General features: G+C 44.6%; 1 protein-coding gene across 4 annotated transcripts in view; it reads left to right on the top strand.

Moving 5' to 3' along the window:
• The window catches only part of PLTP (phospholipid transfer protein), a 201344-nt gene that overhangs the window by 174977 nt on the left and 3627 nt on the right, over positions 1 to 22740 (top strand). For all 4 annotated transcript variants that reach the window (XM_068263967.1, XM_068263970.1, XM_068263969.1 and 1 more), the window contains 6 exons: positions 1341 to 1400; positions 8478 to 8642; positions 15422 to 15489; positions 18694 to 18736; positions 18821 to 18884; positions 22612 to 22688. In XM_068263967.1, the coding sequence (XP_068120068.1) occupies positions 1341 to 1400; positions 8478 to 8642; positions 15422 to 15489; positions 18694 to 18736; positions 18821 to 18884; positions 22612 to 22688 (477 nt within the window). The remainder of the gene's footprint in view (positions 1 to 1340; positions 1401 to 8477; positions 8643 to 15421; positions 15490 to 18693; positions 18737 to 18820; positions 18885 to 22611; positions 22689 to 22740) is intronic.

Here is a 22740-nt window from a genome sequence, read left to right on the forward strand (position 1 = left end):
CTTTCCACTTTTCTGAGGCTGACAGACAGACTAGACAGTGAGGGCTGATTCACACTACAAGAGTTTTTTAAATGCTAGTGATTTGAAAAGCTCTTTCTTTTCAAACTTTTGCCAGCAATATTGGAATCTGGAAGTTGCTAAAAAAAGTTATTTGTTTACTTGCTGAATGTTAAGCCTGGTACACACACTAGAGGTTTCTTGGCCAAAGCAGCCAGTTGGGGCTGTCTTTGCTCAGAATCCAGCCTCCCTGATGTGTTGCTAATGCTGGATACACACGGTGCGTTCGCGCACTCGATTTTCCCGTCGATTCCCGTCGATTCGTTTATTTCCAACATGTCCGATTTGGATTTCGATGGATCGTTAGGTCGATTTGCATGCAAAGTATGCCGAATCGACCTAACGATCCATCGAAATCCAAATCGGACATGTTGGAAATAAACGAATCGACGGGAATCGACGGGAAAATCGAGTGCGCGAACGCACCGTGTGTATCCAGCATAAGAGATCTGGAGTGCTAGGCCATCTGAACCAAGTACATTATTCTGCTCCTTACCCCCTCCTACTAGAAGCAGCTCCGTTATGCACTGGGCCATCGTTCCTCCTACTCCCTCTATAGCAAGAGCACTGCTGAAGCCTTGCAACGTGTGTTTACGGCATTCAGTTCTGAATGTCGCCTGAGATATCGAGTCAAGATATCAGTGGGCATCATTCTTCATACGTATGTACACCGTTTAGATAATTAATCTCCGTGTTCTAGAGACTCAACAGACTCCTACTTAATTTGTCCAGCCTTCCATTTGGCTTGCTCGTGACTAAGGCCAATCGGAGCTTGCTGCATGGGTTGTGCCCTCGCACAGCTGTGCATAGCAGCCGGGAGCCGAAAGTGTACTGGGTATTTCCAGTATACCCAGAATGTTCCCGGCGATGCCTGTGACACACATCCGTGCGGGAGCGAGTACAGAGAGGGTGCGCAAACAGAACATTCAGTGGCAAGACTGAGGAAGGCCGAACGAAACAAGTAGCTTGGAGGGGTCTAGAACACCCGAGGTAAGTGTATATTGAAAGCTTTTACATCTAAAACAAACATGCAGCTAATCTTGTCAGATTTCTGTCAGAGCACCATCTGCATGCTTGTTCAGGGTCTATTGCTAAAAGTATTAGAGGCACAGGATCAAGAGGACTGCCAGGCAACTGGTATTGTTGAGTAGGAAAAAAATATGTCAGCCTCCATATCCCTCTCACTTCAGGTTCCCTTTGAGTGTTGTTTTAATTACTATAATATTGATTTATGTCCTGACTTGAACCTTGTATGTAATCACTTGTCTTTATGGTAATGTTAGGTGCCCAAAGATATGGAAACATTGCTGAGAACGTCGTTCTTTGGAAGCCTCTTCCTTCTGGTAAGGCACTGGAAACATTATTACACCATATGTACGCTATGGAACAGAACCACCACATGTACTGCTGTAATAATATTGGCAATTTATTAAGCAATACTAAAATGCTGCACATAGCAATTAAATCCTTATTTATAAAGGGTTGACATTTTCTTTGAGAAAAACACATTGCTGTGATTTGCAGTGAAGTGTCTTATACCTACTCAGTGGTCCGTCATTAGCCAATTCACATCACGTGGCATTTGTGCAAATATCTTGTGATGTTAACTAGCCAAAGTGAGGGCAGGGATAATTCAGAGGTCAGTTCTCTTGGCAGGATGGACACTTAGGCCTCTTTCAGACGGCTGAACTGCATGCTTGCCAAGCAACACAAGCAACAAAATACAGCTATATCAAACTGTGGTCTACAGAACCCCAGTAAGTATGTATGTATGTATGTATACACACACACACACACACACACACACACACACACACACACACACACCACACCACACCACACCACACCACACCACACCACACCACACCACACCACACCACACCACACCACACCACACCACACCACACCACACACACACACACTTGCAAAAGTATTCGGCCAGCTTGAAGTTTTCCACGTTTTGTCATTTTACTGCCACAAACATGAGTCAATTTTATTGGAATTCCACATGAAAGACCAACACAAAGTGGTGTACACCTGAGAAGTGGAACGAAAATCATACATGATTCCAAACATTTTTTACAAATAAATAACTGCAAAGTGGTGTGTGCATAATTATTCGGCCCCCTTTGATCTGAATGCAGTCAGTTGCCTATAGACATTGCCTGATGAGTGCTAATGACTAAATAGAGTGCACCTGTGTGTAATCTAATGTCAGTACAAATACAGCTGCTCTGTGAGGGCCTCAGAGGTTGTCTAGGAGAATATTGGGAGCAACAACACCGTGAAGTCCAAAGAACACACAAGACAGGTCAGGGATCAAGTTATTGAGAAATTGAAAGCAGGCTTAGGCTACAAAAAGATGTCCAAAGCCTTGAACATCCCACGGAGCACTGTTCAAGCGATCATTCAGAAATGGAAGGAGTATGGCACAACTGTAAACCTACCAAGACAAGGCCATCCACCTAAACTCACAGGCCGAACAAGGAGAGCGCTGATCAGAAATGCAGTCAAGAGGCCCATGGTGACTCTGGACGAGCTGCAGAGATCTATAGCTCAGGTGGGAGACTTTGTCCATAGGACAACTATTAGTCATGCACTGTACAAAGTTGGCCTTTATGGAAGAGTGGCAAGAAGAAAGGCATTGTTAACAGAAAGCATAAGAAGTCCCGTTTGCAGTTTGCCACAAGCCATGTGGGGGACACAGCAACCATGTGGAAGAAGGAGCTCTGGTCAGATGAGACCAAAATGGAACTTTTTGGCCAAAATGCTAAACGCTATGTGTGGTGGAAAACTAACACTGCACATCACTCCGAACACACTATCCCCACTGTCAAATATGGTGGTGGCAGCATCATGCTCGGGGGGTCCATCTCTTCAACAGGGACAGGGAAGCTGGTCAGAGTTCATGAGAAGATGGATGGAGCCAAATACAGGGCAAACTTGGAAGAAAACCTCTTGGAGACTGAAAAAGACTTGAGACTGGGGCGGAGGTTCACCTTCCAGCAGGACAATGACCTTAAACATAAAGTCAGGGCAACAATGGAATGGTTTAAAACAAGACATATCTATGTGTTAGAATGGCCCAGTAAAAGTCCAGATCTAAATCCAATCAAAAATCTGTGGCAAGATCTTAAAACTGCTGTTCACAAACGCTGTCCATCTAATCTGACTGAGCTGGAGCTGTTTTGCAAAGAAGAATGGGCAAGGATTTCAGTTTCTAGATGTGCAAAGCTGGTAGAGACATACCCTAAAAGACTGGCAGCTGTAATTGCAGCAAAAGGTGGTTCTACAAAGTATTGACTCAGGGGGCAGAATAATTACGCACACCCCACTGTGCAGTTATTGATTTGTAAAAAATGTTTGGAATCATGTACGGTTTTGATTCAGCTACAAGGTTCTTGATTCTTCTATAAAAGGGCGCCCCTTTGTAGCCCATATTTTTTATTTGGCTACAAGGTTTTTGGCTACAAGGTTTTTGATTCTGCTACAAAAGGGTGCCCTTTTATAGCAAAGATGTTTGATTCTGGGATGCAAAGGGGGTTTAGGACTAGGCATCACAAGCGGTGGGGGGGGGGGGGGGTGGGCTTAGGGTAAGGCACCACCAGGGGAGGGTTCTGTGTGAAAGTAGTGAGAAGTTAGGTCATAGTGATCACCAGGGGGGGTCTTAGGGTCAGGCACCACTAGGGAGCGGTTAGGCACCACCAGAGGGGGGGGGGAGGGACCAACAGAGGAGGGTTCTAAGTGAGAGTAGGGGGAAGTTAGGTCATAGTAATCACCAGGGTGGGTCTTAGGGTTAGGCCCCCCCCAGGGGGGTTAGGGTTAGGCACCACCAGGGGGCCTTTGGGTTAGGCACCACCAGGGAGGGGTTAGGCACCACCAAGGCTGGGTTAGGCTTAGGCACCACCAGGGGGTCTTAGGGTTAGGGACCACCAGGGAGGGGTTAGGCACCACCAGGGGGGGTCTTAGTCTTAGGCACCACCAGAGGGGGTTAGGGTTAGGCATCACCAAGGGGGGGTTCTGTGTGAGACTAGGGAGTAATTAGGTCATAGTGATCACTGGTGGTGACTTAGAATTAGGCACCACCGGTAGGGGGGGTTAGGGATAGGCACCACCAGGGCGGGTTAGGGTTAGGCACCACCAAGGGATCTTAGGGTTAGGCACCATCAGGGGATGGTTCTGTGTGAGAGTAGGGAGAAGTTGGTTCATAGTAATCACTTTTCTCGGCTATATCCCGAGCCCATCAAATTTTGCCTATAACAGCATCCTTTCTGTAAAAGTAGCTTTTTGGCTACACTAGCACTGGCGTAACAAAAAGTCCCCGCTCGGGGACTTTTGGGGGTCAGGAGGGGTCGTAGCATAAGAGGAGAGCTGTGGCCGCAGATCGGTGGGGAGGGGGGAAATTCCCCCCCCCCCTCCCTCACCTCGGGCACTCCTCTCAGTGCTCTCCTCCTGCAAGCAATCATTGGTGGTGCTCGTGGAAGCCACGGCGGCAGGCAAGCTGAGCACATACCTCCTTCTGGCCGGTCTCCGATCACTAAGTGCTTTACTCTATGAAGCACTTAGTGATCGGAGACCTACGGCCAGAAGGAGGTATGTGCTCAGCTTGCCTGCCGCCACCGCTGCTGCCACGAGCACCACCAATGATTGCTTGCAGGAGGGGAGCGCTGAGAGGAGTGCCCGAGGTGAGGGAGGGGGGGGGGATTTCCCCCCTCCCCACCGATCTGCGGCCACAGCTCTCCTCTTATGCTGCGACCCCTCCTGAGCGGGCACTGGGGGGGGGGGCGGAATTTTTTTTTTTGCAGGGGGGCCCGGGGCTTTCTAGGTACACCCCTGTACACTAGGCTCCCTTTGTAGCCGAATTTGGCATATGGGCTACACCAGGCACCCTTTGTAGCCCGAATTTGGCATATGGGCTACACCATAATTTGGCATATGGGCTACACCAGGCACCCTTTATAGCCGAATCTGGCATATGGGCTACACCAGGCCCCCTTTGTAGCCAAATTTGGCATATGGGCTACACCAGGCTCCCTTTGTAGCTGAATTCGGCATATGGGCTACACCATAATTAGGCATATGGGCTACACCAGGCCCCCTTTGTAGCCAAATTTGGAATATGGGCTACACCGGGCGCCCTTTGTAGCCGAATATGACATATGGGTTACACCAGGCGCCCTTTGTAGCCGAATTTGGCATATGGGTTACACCAGACGCCCTAGGCTAATTATATCTGGGAGAGCAAATACTTTCTGTTTTAACCACTTTGGTACTAGCAGCCTCTGCCCCCTTAAGGACCAGAGGCTGCTGGTACGCATACCGACGAATCACCGCAATAATTCGTCGCTCCCGCCGGTCACGCCGCTCTTTCCCCAGCACACAGAGCTCTGCCGTCATAGAGAGGCTCCTGACCCTGTCACTCAATGTAAGCCAATGGGAATGGCTTCCAGGAATGACAGGGCCAGGAGCCAATGAAAACTGCTCCTACCCGGCTCACAGGGCTGGGCCGTCATAGAGGAGGCAGGGCAGCACTTTGCAGCGGAGGCAGAGTGGCGAGAGCGGTGGAAACGGGCGGGGGCGCGCGGTGGATGGGACGTAGAGCTTACGTCCGGTCAGAACCACAGCGCCACCCACCCGCCGTAGATTTAAACTGCGTCGGTCCGCAAGTAGTTAAGAAAGCAAACTTTTGTTTTCCATATGCATGTAGCAAAATGTAAGTTAACAGCGTAATTTTGCATTACCGTATATATTGCTTATCTAACTGTGCTGATTATTTGCATTGTTCTCAATATGTAGTTGGTGTCACAGCTCTAGTTGATCCAGCATTGATTTGGCATATGATAGATGTATTCCACCTCCAGAGATCCCTCTTGTCAATTCCAACCTGTATGTGCAGCCAGGGCCGGGCCAAGGCAGAGGCGAGAGAGGCTTCAGCCTCAGGGCGCAGTGTAGGAGGGGTATCACAACTCACTCAGCTTTCATTCTCCTATTGTGTTTGGAGCAAAAAGAAATAAGAAAAGGGAATACATAGCAGTGACTGCATGTATAACTAGATATTAAAGAGTAACTGTCAGGCTGCAGAAGCTACCGGTAATTTAAACCTCTATTCTCCTGTGTTAAACAGTTTAGAAGGAAGCCCAAAAGCCATTAGTGAAGATAAAAATCTCAGTTACCTTTGATGTGTGCTTATCAGTAAGGCTGTTAAAACCCAAGAGTACGCAAGCCGCATACTATACTGCAAAGCATTCTGGGGCCCTCCCCTCGGCTGCTAATGAGACGTTACAGCAGCTTGTAATCAGTCCAGCGCGTAGCACTGATAAATCTCCGGGCAGAGTACACTGCAGGAGTCAGCTATTGTTCCTAGCCACATGGCTCATTAATATTCACTGCACACTGTGTTGTTCAAGTACGAGCTTATCTGTGATCAGGAAGCAGGCAGGACATGACGACACATTTGACAGAAAAACCTGGAGCCTGCCATGAGCTGTCAGGAGCATCTATCTCTGCATATACTATATACAAATTCTGTGAAATCTAAACGTGGACAGTGAAATGCATATGTAATGTAAGTACAGCCAATCTTTAGCTACTGATATATGTGTTTATTTTCTCTGAGACCTTATACCTAACAGCTCCTCTTTAAGGTGGTGGTGGTGGTGGTGGTGGTGGTGGTGGGGGGGGGGGCACCTCTTAGTCTTAGTCTAATAGCTGGGGTGGGAGGAATGGAGGGGCACACTTTGGTGTCTCAGCCTTGGGTTCTGGAGGACCTTGTCCCAGCTCTGTGTGCAGACTCCATGCAAAGGAAGTCCTAAGAGGGTCCTAGAGATGTAAGTGGACCTTGCTGTAACTTTCGAAGCTGCTGTTTTTATGCTCAATAAAAAGGAAATTTTATAATCCACTGAGAGTATCCCTCTTTATCTTCCTGTGCATGGAGTCTGCACATACAGGTTGGATTTGACAAGAGGGATCTCTGGAGGTGGAATACATCTATCATATGCCAAATCATTGCTGGATCACCTACTACATATTGTTTACTTGTGGAGTGGAAGGACATTCTCATGACATGGCAGCAGTGGTTATCTTGAAATTCCAGCTTTTATAGTCTGGGGCGGCTCTACAACTGCTTCATATTTGCATTGTTCTATCAATCATACTATTTTTGGATACCAGCCTGGCCGTTTGTTTTTAAATGATTTTAATTTTGTTGGGTATAGCTTAACCACTTTGGGACTGGATGGCTTTTGCCCCTTTAAGACCAGAGCCGTTTGTGCCCTTCTAAGACATGTGATTGCTGTGATTGGCTCACAGCAATCACACGGTCAGGAGCTAATTAAATTGGCTACGATGCGGCCAGCGGCAGCAATGGTGAGAGCGAACAGGTGGCACTGCGGTGGTGATTGAAATCTATGCCCTGGCAGGAATGTGTGACCACAAACCGGGAAGATTTCAATCACCACCATCCAGAAGCAGTTAATAATAAAAATTAGTTATGACATATTAGCTTTGTGTATTTGGTAGATCTTTTTTTTTTTTTTTACTTATTTAGTTAGTATCCCTACCATTGGAGTGCTCTAATTATTAAAGTGCTAAAGAATTGAGAATAAAGAATAATAAAAGCTAAAAAATTGATACCTACCCGGGGCTTCCTCCAGCCCCATAACACCTGTGAGTCCCTCGCCATCCTCTTGTGGTCTGCCCACGCATGTGCAGTAGACCCAGACTGGACCCGACTGAGCCTGTTACTGGGGCTGATCGCGGCTAAATGGCAGACCGCAGGAGGACCCTGAGGGACTCACACGTGCTTATGGGGCTGGAGGAAGCCCTGGGTAAGTATCAATTCTTTACCTTTTGTGATCTCTGGTACACTTTAAGGCTTCATATGTGTATTGAAATACTGTGAAGGGGAAGCCTGGGCACTAATGGTGAGGGGTGTTGTAGGCCAGACTTCACCACTAGTAGGACCAGCAGGTCAGGAAAATATCACCTCTAGATTCAGAATCACTCCAATGTCTCCACCTAGCTGTATCAACAAACAGATGTTTTACTGAAAGTAACGGAAAGTACTGTTCATCCATGAATAGTGACATGAATAGGGGAGGAAATTAAACCACACTGAAGACAAAGATTTAGGGCTCATTTCCACTAGTGGCAATTCAGAGCAATTCCCCACATGCAAATTTGGACAGGGAGTCGCAGCCTATTCAAATCAATAGGCTGCTTCTGAATTGGTGTGTTAGGAAAAAATTGGACAGCTGGATATGGTAACATCATCACACGTTTTTCAGACCTACCAAGCGTGCTTACAGCTACCTGAAACTTTTCTTGAGACTCTGATAAATGCATATAATATAATCTGGTTTCTGTGTGATGTTATTGTGTTGTTGTTCCACTGAAATGTTTGCTCTTTGTCATACTTGTAGGATCCTTCTGTGGCTGAGTCACCCATGAAGCTAGAACTGCGCGTTTCCACCCCTCCGCGCTTCACCATTAAACCAGCTGGAACAAGTGTCTCAGTCATCACCATTGTGAATATATACTTGACTCCAGCGAACCAGCCACCTGTGCAGCTCAGCAGTATGACAATGGTACAGAATAAGACCAGTCTGGCATGAGTGCCACCATTTCCAGATGATTAATTATGATCAGGGGCAGGGGCTAGATTTTGGCAAAGGCCACATAGATTGCAGCCTTAGGGGGAATGCTAGACATGTTGCTAATGGTGGCAACATATACAGAGACCAGATTTTTCTGGGTCCAACCTGGGACGGGAGTGGGGGGGGGGGGGGGGGGGCGCTGAAAACATGGGTGTGGGGGGTGGGGTCGGGAAACGTTTGTGGCGCGCCAAAAATGGGTGTGGCCATGACATTGTATGGGTGGAGCATAACCGTAACCCCAAAGCAACAAATATAGCCAACTATGACCATTAAATAATAAATGCAGCAAGTTAAACCAGACACCAGAAAATAAACGCAATTTGGGCAACATTTCAGCAGAAAACAAATGCAATTTGGGCGACATTTCAGCAGAAAACAAATGCTATTTGAGCAACATTTCAGCAGAAAACAAACGTTATTTGGGCAACATTTCAGCAGAAAACAAACGCAATATGGGTGACATTTCAGCAGAAAACAAACAATATTTGGGCAACATTTCACCAGAAAACAAACGCAATTTGGGTGACATTTCAGCAGAAAACAAACGATATTTGGGCAACATTTCACCAGAAAACAAACGCAACTTGGGTGACATTTCAGCAGAAAACAAACGCTATTTGGGCCACATTTCACTAGAAAACAAACACTATTTGGGCAATATTTCAGCAGAAAATAACACAGTGGGCAACATGTCACCTGCAAAAAAAGGAATTTACTCACCTGCAGAAGTCTTCTTTCCCGGCCGGCCTCTGGCGCACATCTCCCCCGGACGATCTTCCTCCTGCAGTCTCCCGCGCTGAATTGAATAGCAGGGCTACGGGAAGATGGAGCCCGAAGCCCTGTACTGGAGACACAAATAGTCTCCAGTACAGGGCTTTGGACGCCATCTTCCTGTAGCCCTGCTCTGCCTGCCGGAACCCGGAAGACTATGCAGGCTCAGGCTGCATAGTATGGTGGCCAGAGTCCCGAGGCCGGGACGTCCCGTGGCTAAAAGTGGGACGTTTCCCGGGAACTCATGCAGCCTGGGACAGGGGACCCCGAACCCGGGACCTGTCCCAGGTAAAGCGGGACGTATGGTCACCGTACAACATATCACGCAGCACTGAACATTAGTTAAGGTTACAGACAATATTTAGGGGTGTCATAAAGCAATAAGACAATACAGGAATACATGCAAACCAGATCACACAGCACAGTATAAGTACAAGGTAATGCTTAGTTGGTCACTGGATGGGAGCATGAAGATTAAGCCAGTTGAGTTCACTCAGATCCAAAGGATGGGTGTATAGTAATGGAGGTGCATGAACAGGAAGGATACACAAGGAGGAGGACCCTGCCAAAGGCTTACATATGCATATGGAAGAGGTTTGATATGCTTCTTATGTAAGTGTCCTAAGGATGGAACAGCCTACCGAAGCTTGGGAGTGCATGTTGGGGTTGCCACAAGTGGAAGACACATGAGGACTATAGAACCACACTTTGAATGTGGTTTAATAGCAGACTGTGCTAATAATTTTCATATCTGGTGCAGCATTTCAGAGAAATTGCGACCTAACGATCCCTCCAGTTAACCTGGAGCTGGCAGCAGAATGGGTACATCTAGCGAGCAACCGTTTTCAACCTCTAGCTAGCTCCTTCCTGTGCCGCTGGGAGATTAGCATTTTGTGTCCAGCACTGTAGTAGATTCTTATCAGCTGCAGAGCTAGCTACCAAAACTAAATGTTTTAGGAGCACAGAGAACAGGTGGCAGGGTCTGACGATTGATTGTTTTGACACTCTTACATGTTCAGTCTATTTAGTCAGCTTACATATTTCATCATACTATTAGTTCACATAGCTCTGTATTTTGTAAATAATGTGTGAGGTTGCTAGCGTCTTCTTACAAACCTGTATTTTTATTAACTGTCACAGCTTACATTCTATAAGAGATATTTTAAGCCAGTTTTTTAATTGTCCTAATCAACTGTACCTTTTAATATATAAACTTTCACAACTGTTCTTAAAAAAGAACTGTAGTGGAAAAAAGTGTAATGTAAAAAAATGTAATTTTTTTTACAGTCATTATTTGTAAATTATTTACCGTATTTTTAGGACCATAAGACACACTTTTTCTCCCCCCAAAATGGGGGGGGGGGGGGGCGGAGTCCCTGCTTCTTATGGTCCGACGGTGCCCAACAAAGGTGGTTTATGGTGCCCTGCATCCTCCTCCGTGTGTCGTGTCCCCGTCTCCATTGTCCTCCTTGCTTATTTCTCTGCCCACCTGTGTTGCCCGCCCCCATCTCACTTTTTCGCAATGTCCTGCCTGCTGCCTGTCACATCCCCCTGCCGCGTTAAGTACAGGCATATGTGCATACATAAACCGCTGTATATGAAGGAATGATCGATACTTACCAAACAGCTAATGACGCGGCAGGAGTCCCACGCCGAGATGAGAAGCCACGCATTCATTTACCGATCGCCGGGACTCTTTTCAGCTTGATCCAGCGCTGTGCAGCCAATCAGGCATGGGAGCTGCATCACGCTCATCCAATCACCGCCGCCTGCTATTCTGACTGGAAGCGATGGTCCCGGAGGCCAATCACTAGCGCTTCCTGTCAGAATAGCAGGCGGCGGTGATTGGATGAGCATCATGCAGCTCCCACGCCTGATTGGCTGCACAGCGCTGGATCAAGCTGAAACGAGTCCTGGTGATCGGTAACGAATGCGTGGCTTCTCGTCTCGGCGTGGGACTCCTGCCACGTCATTAGCTGTTTGGTAAGTATCGATCGTTCTTTCATATACAGCGGCTAATGTAATGAGGGGACGCAGGGCACATATACCTGTACTTAAAGGGAACCTTAACTGAATGGAGGGTAAAGAGTTTCAATTACCTGGGGCTATTTCCAGCCCCCTGCAGCAGTTCTGTGCCCTCGGAGCCACTCTGGAATCCTCCGGTCCCCCTCTGTCACTTAGTTTCGTTTTTGACGACTCACCAGTCGGCCGGCCGCCATGCGTATTATTGAATGCATTCCCTACTGCAATTAGCACTGTTGCAGAATGCGGCAACGCGTATTTTTGTGCGCGTTGCGGTCCGCAACAGTGCTAATTGCAGTGGGGAATGCGTCCAATAATACGCATGGCGGCCGGCCGACTGGGGAGTCGTCAAAAACGAAACTAAGTGACAGCGGGGGACCGGAGGATTCCAGAGCGGCTCCGAGGGCACAGAACTGCTGCAGGGGGCTGATAATAGCCCCAGGTAAGTGAAACTCTTTACCCCCAGTTCAGTTAAGGTTCCCTTTAACGCGGCAGGGGGATGTGACAGACAGCAGCAGGCAGGACATTGTTAACAAGTGAGATGGGGGCAGGCGACACAGGTGGGCAGAGACATAAGGAAGGAGGACATTGGGGACAGCAATATGAGGACAGGTGACACAGGGGGACAGGTGACACCAGGTTAGCTGACACAGGAGGGCAGAGACATAAGGAAGGAGGACATTGGAGACAGGAATATGAGGACAGGTGACACCAGGTTGGCTGACACAGGAGGGCAGAGACATAAGGAAGGAGGACATTGGAGACAGGCATATGAGGACAGGTGACACCAGGTTACCTGACACAGGAGGGAAGAGACATAAGGAAGGAGGACATTGGGCACAGGCATACGAGGACAGGTGACACAGGGGGGCAGGTGACACCAGGTTGGCTGGCACGGGAGGGCAGAGGCTTGGAGGAAGGAAACCATTAAGGACATGTGACACAGGCGGACAGGTAACACAGCAGGGCAGAGGAAACACAGGGACAAAAGAGGGCATGGAGAGTAAAGAGACACAGGGTGACAGACAATGAGACTGGATGACAGGGGGCAAAGGCAGACACAGGGGAACAGACTAGAGGAGACACAGAAGGGACAGAGAACACAAAATGTACAAGGGGAAATAATTGAGGGGAGAACCTCCACAAGATGCCTCTGCACCTTTGATGCACCAGGTTTAGCATATATATTTTTTTCCCTGGATTTTGACCTAGATGCGTCTTATGGTCCGGCGTGTCTTATGGTCCGAAAAACACAGTAGTCAGTGTATGCTCATTGTAAAATCTCTCCTTAACCTAATTTATCAAAAGTGGCAACATCTTTAGTCCTGACAAGTGCATTTATGCGCAATGTTTGTTTTTCTGAGAGTTCTGAAGTCAGTAAATAACATACATGGTCTCACAGAATCCTCTGGGAGGTGAATTCCACATATCTAAACAGCCTAGGCTAATTATGTCTGGTAGAGCGGGGCAACATACCAATATACAGAAATATATAAATATAGGAAGGGTTTCTGATGCTAAAACTAGGATAAATACTGTAAAAGTTGGTACCCTGAATAATTTACTGCATTGTATATTATGTCACTACAGTGCCTCTTTAAAATGTATACTTAACCACTTTACCCCCTGCGGTACGGATATCTCCCGTCCCGTTTTCCATCCTTATAAAACCAAGGGACGGAGAAATCCGTACTTCCTGTGCTACCGCCACTGTCCGTGCTCCCGCCGCTCGTGTGCGCGCTCCCGCTGCTCGTGCACGCCGCCGCCCGCTCGTCCGGAGATCAATGAACGGGAAAATCCATTCCCATTCGTTGATCTAAGCCCCCGCAATGATCTGCTTCTTCTATGAGAAACAGCGCGATCATTGTGTTTTTCCCAGCCTCATAGTGCTTCCTGTATGCATCCTTCCGGACGCTTACAGGTCGCATGAACGAAACATCACTGTGGCCATCTTGTGGCCAAATAGTAAAACTGCACCCTAGAGCATTTTGCATATACAAATTCATTAGTTTTACACAATAAATTAACTCATTACCTCCCACACTCCCCAATTTTTTTTTGTAATTAAAAAAAACAAAAAAAAAACAAAAACAAAGCATAAATAGTTACCTTAGGGACTGAACTTTTTAAATATTTATGTCAAGAGGGTATAACACTGTTACTTTATAAACTATGGGCTTGTAATTAGGGATGGATGCAAAACTGAAAAAAATGCACCTTTATTTCCAAATAAAATATTGGCGCCAAACATTGTGATAGGGACATAATTTAAATGGTTTTATAACCGGGACAAATGGGCAAATACATTTCATGGATTTTAATTACAGTAGCATGCATTATTTAAAAACTATAATGGCCGTAAACTGAAAAATAATGATTTTTTTCCCACATTTTTTCCTATTTTCCCATTAAAACACATTTAGAATAAAATAATTCTTGGCATAATGTCCCACCTAAAGAAAGCCTAATTGGTGGCGAAAAAAAACAAGATATAGTTCATTTCATTGCAATAAGTAATAATAAAGTTATAGACGAATGAATGGAAGGAGCGCTGAAAGTTGAAAATTGCTCTGGTGTTTCAGGGGTAAAACCCCTCAGTGGTGAAGTGGTAAAGATTAGTTATTTTATTGTTATCCTCACTTAAAGAGGAACTCCAGTGAAAATAACGTAATATTTGTTTAAAAAAATATGTTTAAATGATTTAGTCAGTATTTGCACATTGTAAAATCTTTCCACTCCCTGATTTACAGTCTGACATTTATCAAATGGTGACATTTTTACTGCTGGCAAGTGATGTCAGTGGAAGGAGATGCTGCTTGCTTTTTTGGCAGTTGTAAGCAGCTGTTATTTCTCACAATGTAACAAGGAACAAGGCTCCCACAGTGTGATGTCAGAACCATGGTCCTGACATCACACTGTGGGAGGGGTTTCACCACAATATCAGCCATTCAGAGCCCCCTGATGATCTGTTTGTGAAAAGGAAAAGATTTCTCATGGGAAAGGGGGTATCAGCTACTGATTGGGATGAAGTTTAATTCTTGGTTACGGTTTCTCTTTAAAGAGGAACTCCAGTGAAAATAATGTAGTAAAAAAAAGTGCTTCATTTTTTACCATAATTATGTATAAATGATTTAGTCAGTGTTTGCTCATTGTAAAATCTTTCCTCTCCTGATTTACATTTTGACATTTATTACATGGTGACATTTTTACTGTGGGCAGGTTATGTAGCTGCTCCTAGCTGTTCTGGCCGTTACAGCAGGGGCGTAGCAATAGGGGGTGCAGAGGTAGCGACCGCATCGGGGCCCTTGGGCCAGAGGGGCCCCGAAGGGTCCACCCTCTATCACAGTATTAGCTCTCTATTGGTCCTGTGCTGGTAATAATCACTTCTATAGATGCTTTGAATAGTAGTAATCCTTAACACACTGTTCCCCATCCCCTTCTTGCACCTCTGACACTGGGGTTGTCCTTGGCAGGTTTTGGTGCGCCGTATCAATTGTTATGTATAGAGTGCTTGGGGGGGGGGCCCATGTAAAACTTGCACCGGGGCCCACAGCTCTTTAGCTACGCCACTGCGTTACAGACAGCTGTGAACAGCTATTTCCTGTCTGTGAACATTGTTACATTGTGGCAGTTTGCCCAGAGTACCGCGGTCCTCAGAGCTTCTTGTGGGAGGGGTTTCAGCACAAAATCAGTCATACAGCGCCCCCTGATGGTCTGTTTGTGAAAATCATTATATTTCTCATGTAAAAGGGGGTATCAGCTACTGATTAGGATAAAGTTCAATTCTAGGTTGGAGTTTCTCTTTAAGGTCTCCAACTGGTTTCTGTCCGTTTGGCTTTGTGAAATACTGTAGCATATGACATGAAAGTAAATGATAATTTTTATTGTGCCTGACACAGTATTGTTTCTTTATCCAGGAATCCCGCCTAAGTGCTAGGGTGACTTTGAATAAGACCACCTTACAAGTTCAGCTGGATCTTAGACGGTAATGTAGCCAAAGCTCACTTCACCTTATCCCCAAGGCTAATGGTCTAAAACTTACAACAAACAATTCACTTTAAAGTAGATGTTTTATTAGATTATACACTGAATGGCAGTACAGTATTATTTATATTATATACTATTTCATGATTTTGGCCTTTAAACCTGGAAGAAATATCAATGTTGACATTGTTGTAGGGGGTGGAAGTGTCTTACGCAGACTCTACAGGGTAAAAACAAGGTGATAAATAAGTCAAAACAAACTGATGTAACTTGTGAGATTCTTTTATGTAATGGAGTTCTTCTATAAGTCTTTCAGTAGCCTGTGACTATCTGAGTTTTGACAATTGTTATGTGTGCTGAATATTGATAGTATTTTTAAAAATAAAGGTATTGTCAAAAAGAGGTTCATTTAAAATTACTTAGTGATTAAGAACTATCACTTCAGTTTAGCTATAAGCATTTATATAATGAATATGTGAGCTGTCATTGTTCTTCTTTAGTAGGCTAGTGGGACAAATGACCCAGGGAAACCAATCTTGATTTGGAGACCTTTAGTTTTAGGCTGGTTTCACAGTGGGACGTTAAAGTCACACGTTACAGCAGCCAGTAACGCAGCCTAACTCACAGCACTGTAAAATCAATTGTGCTGTTCACAGTGCACACGTTGCCTTACATAGTAACGCAGCACGTTTAAACAAAGTGCTGCATGCTGTACGTTATACTGGGCTAAGCCACGTTAGACTGTTTGCACATGCTCAGTAATGTTGGAGTAGGAGGTCTCCCCTTCTCCTCCGCAGCCAGCCACATGGCTAATTAATATTCACTGCACTGTGATGACTCGTGGTGGGACTGTAGTGTTGTCCGGATCATAAATGAATCGTTCATTTGATCCGGATCTTTTTTGTGAGTCAAATCATCCGGATCATCACAATGAAAGATTCGGTTTACAGTGGATGTCTTTCTGGAAGAAACAGTAACATACAGAATGTACAGAGCAGGGAAAGTCCTGTCCTGCTAGTCATTTCACCCAGTCTGCTTCCCTAGTAAAATTATTCAAATGATTCGGTTCAAAGATCCGGATCTTTTCAATGATCCGATTCAAATGATCCGAATCCTTAAAAAGATCCGGACTTTCTATCACTAACCTGGAGCTGCTGCTTTGAGAGCTGCATAACGCGGCTCAATCTGACGTCCAACTTCAACACCACCATGCGTTGCGTTAGGGGCACGTTATGCGACCATAACGTCCCGTAAAACACAACGTCTTGGTGTGAAAGTAGCCTTAACAAGACAACACTATATTTTTAGCAGCTTTTAGGTTTCTTTTATCTAACTACATAAGATTCTGGTGGCTTTTCTTAATTTATCTGAATACCCCTGTATTGTATATATTAGGAAAAACAAAAATACAGTACATCAAATAGAAGGGAAGCAAGTGGTTTACCAGCTCCAAATACAACAGAGGACCAATTGGACAAGTGCTTGACTGAGTACATGAACTTTTTTTGCTTTTGTCATTAACCTAAACAAGTAAAAACAAGTAGACTGTACTCCATTAAATGTGTTGCTGTGAGTCAATAAATAGTTAACCTTGACCAATTGGTCACGTGTTGTTTTGGGAGTTGGTACTGTCAAAAAACCTGCATGGTTCTTGCCTTTTGCATGATCGCTAACTCAGTAAAGGATCAAGCCTTTAGAGTGTTGCTATCATATAAATCTGGCATAGCAGGGTCTGAACCCTCTGTAACAGTAATTATAGATTGACGGTATACCTTAAAAGCACTCAGTATTTGATTTTATATAAAAAATTGTATTTGATTATCATATAGCATATATACAAAATATGAACAGATCCAAGTAGCATTTCCTTCTAACAGTATTCCATCCCCCCAGGAGGACATCCCCCTAGTGGGGGAAAAAGGGGGTAAGTCTGATCGCCCTGGCTATTTCCTGATCGGTGCTGCGGGCTGGAGAGTCCACGCAGCACCGATCAGAAGAAAATCCCCTGGTCCTTAAGTGGTTAAAATGCTGCCTGTTCCTAAATTGCTGCTGCCCCCCCCCCCCCCCCCCCCCACCACCACCACCACCCAAAAAATCGGCTTAAAAACAGCATTGTTTTGTGGGTGGACCCAGAACAGAAGGATTAACACAGTGATGCAGCAGAGCCCCACCCCTCAGTAACCCGTTCTGCATTGAGGAGAACCTGGAGCCTGATGTGATGAACAATAGTACTTATAGAAATATCCTAAATATCTTTCAGTTAACAGTTTTCGGTTTAAAGACTGACTTTAGAGACTTTAGAAAGACTTTAAACTGTCTCACTTGCCTCCACTCCTGCTGTTTATTTAGCCCCCATACACAGTAATGATGATTGCTGAATGTTTCTACTCTTCCCAGCAGTCAGAAATGTTTTAAATGCACATATACTGGTATTTATAATACTCAGTTCTTAAAGGAAACCTAAACTGAGAAGGATATGTATTTATGCTTTTAATATAATACCAGTTGCCTGACTCTCCTGCTGACCCTGTGTCTCTAATACTTTTAGCCACAGCCCCTCAACAAGCATGCAGATCAGGTGCTCTGACTGAAGTCAGACTGGATTAGCTGCATGCTTGTTTCAGGTATGTGATTCACCCACTACTGCAGCCAAAGAGATCAGCAGGACTGCCAGACAACTGGTATTGTTTAAAAGGAAACATCCATATCCCTTCCAGTTTAGGTTCCCTTTAATCCTTTAGGCTTAGTTCACACAGAAATCTGTACTTTTCCTTTCCAGTCCTGTCAGCTTTGCATCAGTTTTCTGTCAGTTTTCCCTGGCAGGATTGGAACTGTGCACCTTTTTATACACTGTAGAAATCTGATTAAAAAAACTGATACAAAACTGACACACACCTGACAGGAAAGGACTGGACTGTACAGATTTTATGTGTAAACCCAGCCATACAGTTAAAACCAGAAAAAAAAGGAACACAGACAAGTTTTAGTTAGGATTGCTATATACATTCTAAGAAGCATTCTCTGCCATTAATATTCAATCCAGTCACATGATTATTAAGCCCTTACCGGATTGAGCAGTATTTAGTAGGATTTTCCCTATTTTCTTCCTTTTTATTTTTTAAAGCGCAAAATTCTATTCCTTTGTATTGCATATCAGTAACATCCAGTTTCTGTTTCTCTAATAAGTGACTCCTTTGTTTTGCAGATTCAGAATATATTCCAACAAGTCAGCACTAGAATCCATTGCAGTGAGTAGCTCATTGTTTTCTATTCAACTAGGTCTCATGTTGTCATTGTAAACATAATATAACTTTATCATTTCTCACTTACAGCTTATTCCTTTACAAGGTCCTCTGAAGACCCTTTTACAGATGGCAGTGATACCAGTTCTTAATGGTAATCTACCGATGTACCATAGCTACCAATCAGATTTCATTTCTCCAGCACAAATCTATAATGAAAATTAGATTTTTTGGGATAATTTACTAAAAGACTTAATGGGTTAAGCTCTAAAATGACATTGTGTTTACAAAGAATACGGGTACAGTGGAAAACAGGGATGGGACTGGTTTACGAATGCTGGGAACACACAATGCAACTTCCAACCCAATCCACGGGAATCGGGCGATTATTTACGACATGTCTGATCCATTTCTGATTGAGAAAAGGATCGATTTTGCATAGTTATCAGTGGAAAATCGATCCCTTTATCGATCGGGAGAAGTTTGTATATGTACACAACAACACAACCTACAACTTTCTGTCCGATCACCCGTCGATCGGATGGGAAATTGCATCGTGTGTTCCCTGTATTAGGTTCCCTATGGTTTGTTTTCATTGGGTAACAACAGTGATGCAGTGGTGTAAGTTCATCAACAATAATCTGTTATTATGTGGTAAGGGGTTGCAGTCCTCAGTACAGTCCTCGTACAGTCATATAGTAAGGGCTGCAGACAGGGTAAGGAATATGTGGTGGCACAATTGCAGTCACATGCATTCACCTTTCATATACAGTCCTGGCCAAAAGTTTTGAGACTGTCAAAAGTATTGGAAATTAGAAAAGTCGGTGCTGAAGTTTTTATAATAGCAATTTGCATATACTCCAGAATGTTATGAAGAGTGTTCAGAGGAATTGCATAATCCTTCTTTGCCATGAAAATTAACTGAACCCCCAAAAAAACCTTTCCACTGCTTTTCATTGCTGTCATTAAAGGACCTGCTGAGATAATTTCAGTAATTGTCTTGTTAACTCAGGTGAGAATGTTGACGAGCACAATACTGGAAGATCATTATGTCAGGCTGATTGGGTTAGAATGGCAGACATGACATGTTAAAAGGAAGGTAATGCTTGAAATCATTGATCCTCCATTGTTAACCATGGTGACCAGCAAAGAAACGCGTGCAGCCATCATTGCGTTGCATAAAAATGGCTTCACAGGCAAGGATATTGTGGCTACTACAATTGCACCTAAATCAAAAATTTATAGGATCATCAAGAACTTCAAGGAAAGAGGTTCAATTTTTGTTAAGAAGGCTTGAGGCTTCCAAGAAAGTCCAGCAAGCGCCAGGATCGTCTCCTAAAGAGGATTCAGCTGCGGGATCGGAGTGCAACCAGTGCGGAGGTTGCTCAGGAATGGCAGCAGGCAGGTGTGAGTGCATCTGCACGCACAATGAAGCAAAGACTTTTGGAAGATGGCCTGGTGTCAAGAAGGGCAGAAAAGAAGCCACTTCTCTCCCCCCAAAAAATCAGGGACAGATTGATCTTCTGCAGAAAATATGGTGAATAGACTGCTGAGGACTGGGGCTAAGTCATATTCTCCGATTAAGCCCCTTTCCGATTGTTTGGGGCATTTGGTAAAAGGCTTTGCAGGAGAAGAAAAGGTAAGTGCTACCATCTGTCCTGTGTCATGCCAACAGTAAAGCATCCTGAGACCATTCATGTGTGGGGTTGCTTCTCATCCAAGGGAGTTTTTTTTGCCAAAAAACACAGCCATGAATAAAGAATGGTGCCAAAACACCCTCCAACAGCAACTTCTTCTAAGAATCCAACAACAGTTTGGTGAAGAACAATGCATTTTCCAGCACGATGAAGGCAAAAGTCATAAGGCAAAAGTGATAACTAAGTTGCTCCTGGACCAAAACTTAGAAATTTTGGGTGCATGGCCTGGAAACTCCCCAGATCTTAATCCCATTGAGAACTTGTGGTCATTCCTCAAGAGGCGGGTGGACAAACAAAAACCAACTAATTCTGAGAAACTCAAAGAAGTGATTATGAACGAATGGGTTGCTATCAGTCAGGAATTGGCCCAGAAGTTGATTGAGAACATGCCCAGTCGAATTGGAGAGGTACTGAAAAAGAAGGGCCAACACTGCAAATACTGATTCTTTGCATAAATCTCATGTAATTGTCAATAAAAGCCTTTGAAACGTATGAAGTGCTTATAATTATATTTCAGTACATCACATAAACAACCGATACAAAGATCTAAAAGCAGTTTAGCAGCAAACTTTGTGAAAACTCATATTTTTGACAGTCTCAAAACTTTTGGCCAGGACTGTAAATCTAGACCTTTTTATTAGAGAAAATAAACACTAAGAAATAGGGCATCCAAAATAAATCATTGTCATGAAAATATTTTCTCACATGTCACTCCAACAAAGAAATCCATGACTACATGAAATATTGCACACAAATGATCAAGTAAAATAATGAATAAATGTATTAAGGATGTATCCCAAAAGATAAAAACAGTCCACACTGCCAGGAATAAGCTGGATACACAATAAGTACATATAACAGACAATACTCAGTATCTACAGAAGACAGTGGTAAAACGCATGTACTAGTGCTTGCTAGAAAACACTCGCAGACTGTCTTCTGTAGATACTGACTATTGTCTGTTATATGTACTTATTGTGTATCCAGCTTATTCCTGGCAGTGTGGACTGTTTTTATCTTTTGGGATACGTCCTTAATAAATGTATTCATTATTTTACTTGATCATTTGTGTGCAATATTTCATGTAGTCATGGATTTCTTTGTTGGAGTGACATGTTATTTTTATTAGAGAGCAAGTCTTGCTGTGAGCAGATGCATGAGTGCAACTGCATAATCAATTTTAGTGACCCTTACTCAGATTAGCAAGAAGTTTTGAATCTGGGTGATACCATTTATTGGCTAACTTTAGGGCTGGTTCAGACGGACGCTTGCGGAGCGTTTACCGCAAGCGTTCGGACCGTCGCGGTAAACGCTCCCATTCAAGTGAATGGAAGCGTTTACACCGAGCTTTTGCGCGCTTTTACCCGAACGCGGCGTTCGGGTCCCGATTTTCGCGAGCGTTCGGGCTGCTCCTGGAAGCAACATGTAGCTTCCAGGGAGCGGCCAACCGCGACGGCTAATGTTCCCCTATGGGAAAAAAAAACCGCGACCGCATCACGACGCGACCGAAGGCTACTGAAAGCCTGACCGCGCAGCCGCCGCAACGCCCCCAGACGCGACGCTACGCAGACGTCCGTCTGAACCAGCCCTAAAAGAATAAGAGTTAAGTTTAAGTTAGCCATAAGTGAAAGCAAGAAATTTTGAATCAGGAAGATGCCATTTATTCTCTAACACAATACAATACTCTACTGTTACTCAGAGGAGGATTAACATGAAATGGGGAAAGATGCCAAATGTGGCTCCTACTGCTGGCCACCAGGCTTCTTTTGTAAGGTAAGGTGGGGAATAGTGGTCAGAAGAGGTGCCAGACGGGCCCTTGGACACCCCCACCAGCCCCTAGGCATCTGCCCAAGTTGCCCTGTGAATGATTTGGCTCTGCCTTTACTACATCTAATAGGGCCCAGGTTAAGGTGGACAACCTTTCCAACCTAGATACTTACCATCTTAAGAAATCCAGGCCAGGTTTACTGGACTATTCATGTATGTTTGTTCCTGGAGAACCATAGTTCACCAATCCTGATATAATTACAGTGCATATCTCTGTTGGTAATCATCAACTGTGGTTGCTATTGGCAAAGCCCTCACTTCTCTTGTGATCTGTTTTTAATATCTCAACCTTGCTGACACAGTTTTACAGATATACAGAACACTTATAAATCTTATTATTATATCTATGTACTATAGACAGAACAAAGCGAGGAGTCACCATCCCACTTCCTGAAGGATTGGATTTTACCAGGGAAATAACAACACATCATGCTGTAAGTTGCCAGACTTTAAAAAGCGATTTAAACCATGTTGAAGTGTTCAATG

The sequence above is a fragment of the Hyperolius riggenbachi genome, chromosome 12 (assembly GCF_040937935.1).
Source record: "Hyperolius riggenbachi isolate aHypRig1 chromosome 12, aHypRig1.pri, whole genome shotgun sequence".
Lineage (NCBI taxonomy): Eukaryota > Metazoa > Chordata > Amphibia > Anura > Hyperoliidae > Hyperolius > Hyperolius riggenbachi.